Here is a 7,190-nt window from a genome sequence, read left to right on the forward strand (position 1 = left end):
AAATTTTTCTACGAATCCGAATACTGGATAGACAGTGATAACAGCAAGCAGAGGGTGATTATATAATCTCCTGGAGAACTCTGACTGAATATACAACTGGGAAAAAACACTAGGTATTATACCTCAATGGCACACGTCTCAATTTCACCAGTAGATGGCAATAGTATCATATAAAAATATACCACTAGTTTGCTGTAACCTTCAGTACTATCGGCATTCGAGGTCGTTTTTAGTTTAGGTTTGAGGAAGTGTGAAATATATGACACATTTGTGCTGCAAATCCATTGCTCATTCTAAAGAGGGAATGCACGGGATTGCAGTGAAAAGGCAGATGAACAGAGCATAGGCAAAATAGGACAACAAGATAAACAGCTATGTAGGCTATATGAAAGGTCATAACGTTTATTGACATAGGTACTACTGAGTGTGACGTAACATATTTACAGTTTTACACACACAGTTCACATTTCAATTCACTCATCAAATACTTGCTTTCCAGGCTATTCAGGTACAGGTCACAGCATTATGAATTGGTGTTCTGTGTCCAGTTCAAGACAGGGGTTGTGTTCATGGTCTTATGACTCGGTCCTCCCCGATGTGGTTCAGACAAAGCGGCATCAACGTTTGCGCTATCAGCACAGCACAAATAGAACAAGCTCTCGGAGGGGTTTCCCGTTGCCAAAACAATATTATATACATTTATACATAAAACAGAGACAACATTAAAACATTTAAAAAAAATTAATAATAATACATATCGTCTAGTGCTCCTCCACCTGCCTCACGCATAACGTCCACTCTCCTGCACAGCCATCAGCGCCTCCTTGCCACCTTCTTGCTGTGACACGGAGGCACACTCTTCCTCCATCCCTAGGGGGAGCTCACGGTCTGTCTGTGGTGAGTCTGTGGGGTTGCTGGAGGGGTTGCTGGAGGGGTTGCTGGTGGGTGTGATGGCGCAGGACCCGTTCCCCATGTGCAGAGGGTAGTTCAGGGTGATGTTGACATTCACTAAGGGGCTAGTCTGTAGCGGACTAATAGGGCTAGTGGGCTGGGCCATGTTGGGCTTGGAGTGGGTAGACTGGGCCAGGGAGGACTGGGTGCTTGGTTGGGAGTTGAGGGTCAGGGAGGACTGGGTGCTTGACTGTGAGTTGAGGGTCTGGGTGTTTGGCTGGGAGCTGGTAGTCTGGAGGCTTGTAGGCTGGGTGTTGTTCTGTTGGAAGGTGGACTGGAGGCTTGTAGGCTGGGTGTTGATCTGTTGGAGGGTGGACTGGAGGCTTGTGTTGTTCTGGGTGTTGTTCTGTTGGAAGGTGGACTGGAGGCTTGTAGGCTGGGTGTTGATCTGTTGGAGGGTGGACTGGAGGCTTGTAGGCTGGGTGTTGTTCTGTTGGAAGGTGGACCGGAGGCTTGTAGGCTGGGTGTTGATCTGTTGGAGGGTGGACTGGAGGCTTGTAGGCTGGGTGCTGATCTGTTGGAGGGTGGACTGGAGGCTTGTAGGCTGGGTGTTGATCTGTTGGAGGGTGGACTGGAGGCTTGTAGGCTGGGTGTTGATCTGTTGGAGGGTGGACTGGAGGCTTGTAGGCTGGGTGTTGATCTGTTGGAGGGTGGACTGGAGGCTTGTAGTCCTGGCATCATGATAGGTCTCTGGCTGACTGGGATTATTGTCGTCTCCATTGCCCAACATGCACTGCTGTTCCTGACAGCTGGCGGTCAATAACGTGTGCTGAGGAACCACTACACCACCATCACAATAAGTCTGAGAGAGAGAGAGAGAGAGAGAGAGTGAGAGAAAGAGAGAGAGAGTGTCACAGTCTCATCATTAACACCAGCAGATGCCGAAGTGTGTGTGTGTGTGTGTGTGTGTGTGTGTGTGTGTGTGTGTGTGTGTGTGTGTGTGTGTGTGGTGTGCATGTGTGCAGAGAGAGAGAGAGAGAGAGAGGGATCAGGGATGTGTTTGAGTTACGTTTTGCTGCTACCTGATTATAACCATTCGGTTGTATTAATGTAAAGTAATGATCATAAACTTTATAGAGACACAAACTTACATTGCTGGCCTCTTTTTCTGAATTTCCGTTTGCATCGGTTTTGGAATATGCAGGTTTGTACTCTAAGAAGGATGGAAGAGATTTTCAGAGATTATCATACAATAAGACTGTTGGTATTTAATCAGAGCTTGCAGGAAGATATTCTGCTTGTAAGTTTTCATTTCAATGATTCTGTAAGAGATAGGAGATATGCATTGTCTTTACACTAAGAACGAAAGCAATGTTAAAAAGCAGGTCGACACACACAGCACATCTGCACCAATGGTTGTGTTTGTAATTAAATCAAACCAAATTTTATTGGTCATGTACATTGCGTACAGCCGTAAGCGATATAGTGAAATGCTTTTGGAATCTAGCTCCTCTTTCAACAACAATCAACAAATCAACAATACAATATAATATAGTAATAATAAAAAAACATATAATATATGTTTGAAGGGTTGGATCTCTAATGCTGTACCTCTCTGATTGCATTTTCTCAGCCCCAGGATGGTAACTATGATCACCACCAACACACATCCGACGGAACCGGCAACTACTGGAGAAACACACAGAGGTACAACCAGAACAGATAAGTGGGAGTGGGGAATGTACAAGAAGATTAGAGGGGTCTTACAACTTCATCACATTGACTCTTCAACTGCCCACATTTACCTATAGGTATAATGGCAGATCCCTCTGTTGGAGCAGCAACTGTCCGCTGGACAGAGGCACTGGTGGTGAGCTCAGAGCCTGGGTCCGGTGATGATGTGGTGTGTTCATACGGTGCTGTGTGGACTGTACCAGAGAGTGTCTCAGCGGCTGGGTTGGGAGGCCTGGGGGTCTGGGCGACCATTTCAAAAGGTCCTGGCTTACACACAGTGTCTGAGGTAGCATTACCCAGGCTCAGAACAGCCCTCCTCTGAGACCTACAGCTGAAGCGAGTGAGAGAGCGACAGAGAGAGAAAGAGAGAGAGAGTGAGTGTCACAGTCCCATCATTAATACTAGCAGATGCAGCCCAAATGTGTGTGTGTGTGTGTGTGTGTGTGTGTGTGTGTGTGTGTGTGTGTGTGTGTGTGTGTGAGTGTGAGTGAGTATGTGAGTGAGTGTGTGAGTGTGAGTGTATGTGTGTATGCGTGTATGCGTGTGTGCGTGCGCTCATATGTGTGTGTGTGTGTGTGTGTGTGTACGTGTGTGTGTACGTGTGTGCGTACGCCTGTGTGTGTCACTCACTCTGTATGGGGTTGGCAGGAGTCGGTGTAGGAGAGGCTGCCGGAGAAGGTTCCATCAGGGCACGGTGCACAGAGCACATCCGAGTCTGCCGTCCCTGAAACACAGAAAAACACCTTCACCTCACACTTCCAATCAGTCAAGTCAGTTGGATATTCTACAAGGACAGAAGAAATGAATGTACGTAAAAGAACACGTAAGACTGTCAAGCTGTCGTACCTTTCATGGAAACCCCGTAACCAGGCTTGCATGAGGTGTATTTGACACAGTCCCGACAGTATGAATCTTTAAATTCCAGGGTGCAGTACCTCCCAGTCTGGCATACACACTTGGACCTGGTGGTACTGGAGCAGTTCTGGGCATACTCCAAGCCTTTGCCTTTCACACACATACAATATTCATTAGAGACTAGGCGTGTATCCACACACACACGTTCTATGTGGTCATGTAATCATGTACCGTATATCTTAGGGTCGAAACACACTTGTGGGTCTATTACAGTTTACTGTGGCCGTTGAATATGTTCAGACTGGCAATGACAAATATCAAGAGATCAACAAGTAAATGCAGCAACGGTGCATTTTTCATTGTAACATGATGAACACAACAGGGGAGCCCGGAGGACGTAGAAATCGGAGGACGGGCTCATTGTGATGCATGGAACGGCATTAGGGATGGTGTGTTTGATACCACGTTTGATACCATTCCTCATGCCAGACCATGCATTACAGTGAGCCCCGTCCTCCGACTTCTACCTCCGCCGGCCTCCCCTGCCACACACTTAATGTAATACACATTCAGCCACTTACTGACTTTACATTTAGGACACGAGAAGCAGTTGGTGGAGAAGTGATTGTTCTCTGTGTACTGGCCGCTGGGGCAGGCTTCACACACCGTGTCTGAGGTGGGACTGCATTGGCTCTTCAGTCGAGTCCCTGTCATGGACGGCATCATCAGTGCATAACTGTCAGTGGGCAAACCATTTGAGTATATGTACAGTACAGCGGAGGCAGAAATGAAGTGGAGGACGGACTCATTGTAATGCATGGAACGGAATTAGGAATGTGTTTGACAGCATTCCTCATTCCGTCCCATGCATAAGAATGGGGCTCATTGACAGGCTCATTGCACGACACCATTCCTCATTCCATTCCATGATCATTCCTCATTCCATTCCATGCATTACAAAGAGACCGTCCTCCGATGTCTACCTCCACCAGCCTCCCCTGCTCTGTTTCTCTGTCTGTCTTTCTTAGACTGCACCATTCTACCCTAGCCAGGGGCAATAAACATTATGAGCAGTAGGCTACAGGGTAGAAAAGTATTCCACAATGTCCCACTCTTCTATTATGTACATTTCAATTTCAATTTCATCATTATTATTGAGGGTCACCCCCCCCTTCCTTACCAGGAAGGCACTTCTTGCAGCACAGGTTCAAAGTATTTAAGAGATAAGTTGCATCGTCATGGCAGGTTCCATCTGAGGGCGGTGCAGATGGCTGACAGTGCACCTACAGGGGAGGAGGAGACCAATATAGTTCATCTGATCAGAAGGAGAAATAGGCCACATGTACTGTCAGCTACAGCCCTCCAGGGGAGGCTGGCGGAGGTAGAGCCCGTCCTCCGATTTCGACCTCCGCCAGCCTCCCCTGCATGCCCACTCAGAGCGGTAGCAGACGCTGTGCTTGGTGTGCTACTGTTAACACCTCACCACTCACCATGTGAAGATTGCTCATACTGTCCAATGAGCCCGTCCTCCGATTTCTACCTCCACCAGCCTCCCCTGGAGGGCTGTATCTTACAGTACATGTGGCCTATTATTCACCATGTAAATATTGTTCATACTGTATGTTCCCCTACACAATCATTTATGTATGACAAAATATACTCACACATAAACAGTTTCCCATGCAGCATCACATGATATGACTCATTGATACTGTATGGGGAACTGAGTTATATTATGAATTTCCAATGTACCGTCCCCATGTTCAGATCTCATATCTCATACAATGGCCTCCTCCTAGGAAATGGCAATACGAACACTTACATGTGTGCTCTTACAGTAAGACAAATGAAAAGAAATTTAAAAAAAAAACTTCCCCTCTCTGTCTCAAAGCCTACATGACAGGAAGTGCTAGGTTGGAGACATGAGAGAGAACCTTCCGAGAAGCCTGCCGAGATAAGACCTCCGATGTTTGTGGTCTGAACAACAAAGATACGCTGCTGCCAAGCCCTGCTATACTTCAATGACATTGGACCGGGAGTTTGTGGCGTGCCATGTCCATGTCCGTAGTCCTTGGCTGCATTCCAAAACTAACACATACCAAACCAGGAAAACACATTCATGCTCTTATTTGAAGCACATTGAGCTCAATGAAAACTTGCAAAAAAGAAAATATTAACTCTATTAATTAATTAACCCTATTAAATATTTAATTGTAAAATTGCGTCTGAAACATTCGTAGCCTAAAGCAGGGACTTTGTGCAATGTATTTTACAGTGAGTCAGCACACTGCAACACAGTAGCAATAGTACAAGTGGTTCTTCGAGAACAGCAAAAAAAAAAACCCACCATAATCCAATTTGAGGTAATTCTGAGGTCAGATGAATTTTCTACACAGGTAAGTGACTTTAAATTAATGGCGTATTGCAGCAACGTAGTATTCCTCTTGTGAAACACTCACAAGAGACAGACATGGTGCTCCAAGCTGACTGATAAAATCAAATCAGAGTTCCCTTTCTTTCACAAGTTCATCTGTATCAAATGTCCTTTTTAAGCCTGCACCAAACAAACGCCCGAGCGCTCACTCTCTCTCTCTCCCTCTCTCTCTCTCACACACAAACTCTCGTGTTTGTTTGTAGGTCTAATAACTATCATGATTCACGTTTAACAGCCAATTATCGCAAAGATCAGTTCATACACCTAATGATTTACACACATAGAAATGTGAGATTTTCTATAAATAGATCTAGTTCAACAGAACATGTTACAATGACTAACTATTTCAAGACACCCGCGTTTACCTCAGACGCGTTTAAGGCGTGTAAAAAATATCGTTTTTAAGAAGTCCGCGGTTGCGCACTTACTTACCTTGGTAGTCTGAACACTCAGCGAGATGGCACAAATAATCCATATTGACATATTGAGCATTTTTCATCAGAGCCTATTTAAGACAGTGAGACCAACCCCATACTAAACCTGTACTGTACTGAAGGAGACTATAGACCGCTAAGACTTCCTTGAATTGCTGAGTCGGTTTTCAGGAAACGGAGGGAGTTCTCGTTTCACTTGTACAATTTCTTGTCACCCCATGTTTGTGCAATCTGTTTCGGCTACAAATGAATGTATGTAAATACAATTATATAACTATTTAGTACAGCAGAATTGACTAATAAATACATAAAGCACATCATAAAAAATGTGTCCTTCGACCTTTTATTCAGCTTTCCAGCTGGCTACACCTGCAAATGTTTGTTACGATATGTTTACAATCATGCAATGGCAGTATAACTTTCAATGCTCGGGGGAGATACAAAGAACAAAAAACGAAACTCTTGTCAGAAATAGTCTCAAATGCAATCATTCTATTTTCTTAATCATAACAACATTCACTTTTTGGGGGGAGGATAAAGCTGGCATTGCTGTCTCTGAATTTACAACCATTTAAAATCCTCATTGAATGCCATGCCATACCTTCAGGCCATGCCAACATGACAGTGAGTGAGTGGTTGAGTGTGGATGAGAGACTGATAAGTTGTCATCAATTATCCCAAATCTGTTTTCAGCGTACGTCGGGTACAAAGAAAAAGCTTGAAATAATTGGTTTGTGTGCATCTCTGTGAAGGATATATATAATATATATATGACATTTAGCTGACACTTCTATCCAAAGCAACTTACATTGCAGTGAGTGCATACATTTCAGTATATATGG

The 7,190-nt window shown here is 44.9% G+C and overlaps 1 protein-coding gene across 6 annotated transcripts; it reads right to left on the reverse strand.

Moving 5' to 3' along the window:
- Positions 1 to 72: 72 nt before the first annotated feature.
- Positions 73 to 6,478, reverse strand: tnfrsf1b (tumor necrosis factor receptor superfamily, member 1B). 6 transcript variants are annotated; one of them, XM_083667532.1, is made up of 9 exons: positions 6,347 to 6,478; positions 4,661 to 4,763; positions 4,062 to 4,187; positions 3,472 to 3,630; positions 3,256 to 3,349; positions 2,697 to 2,956; positions 2,503 to 2,577; positions 2,043 to 2,104; positions 73 to 1,753 (listed from the first exon to the last, which is right to left on the reverse strand). In XM_083667532.1, exons 1-9 carry the CDS (start codon positions 6,404 to 6,406, stop codon positions 782 to 784), a joined length of 1,911 nt encoding a protein of 636 aa, XP_083523658.1. In that variant the 5' UTR covers positions 6,407 to 6,478; the 3' UTR covers positions 73 to 781. The 6 variants fall into 6 exon arrangements, with proteins under 6 accessions (XP_083523658.1, XP_083523659.1, XP_083523657.1 ...); XM_083667533.1 differs by having other exon boundaries at positions 74 to 1,753; positions 2,503 to 2,580; positions 4,071 to 4,187; XM_083667531.1 differs by having other exon boundaries at positions 74 to 1,753; positions 2,503 to 2,580.
- Between the last annotated feature and the right edge of the window lie 712 nt (positions 6,479 to 7,190).

Source organism: Argentina silus (genome assembly GCF_951799395.1).
Source record: "Argentina silus genome assembly, chromosome: 4".
Lineage (NCBI taxonomy): Eukaryota > Metazoa > Chordata > Actinopteri > Argentiniformes > Argentinidae > Argentina > Argentina silus.

What these genes read in the sequence shown, in the direction of transcription:
- tnfrsf1b (XM_083667531.1), bottom strand. Translation starts at nt 6,406, where the DNA reads ATGCTCAATATGTCAATATGGATTATTTGTGCCATCTCGCTGAGTGTT. An exon ending in CTGCAAGAAGTGCCTTCCTG is followed by an intron (nt 4,188 to 4,660) that starts GTAAGGAAGGGG and finishes CGTCCATGACAG; the next exon opens with GGACTCGACTGAAGAGCCAA. An exon ending in GAGAAAATGCAATCAGAGAG is followed by an intron (nt 2,105 to 2,502) that starts GTACAGCATTAG and finishes CATCCTTCTTAG; the next exon opens with AGTACAAACCTGCATATTCC.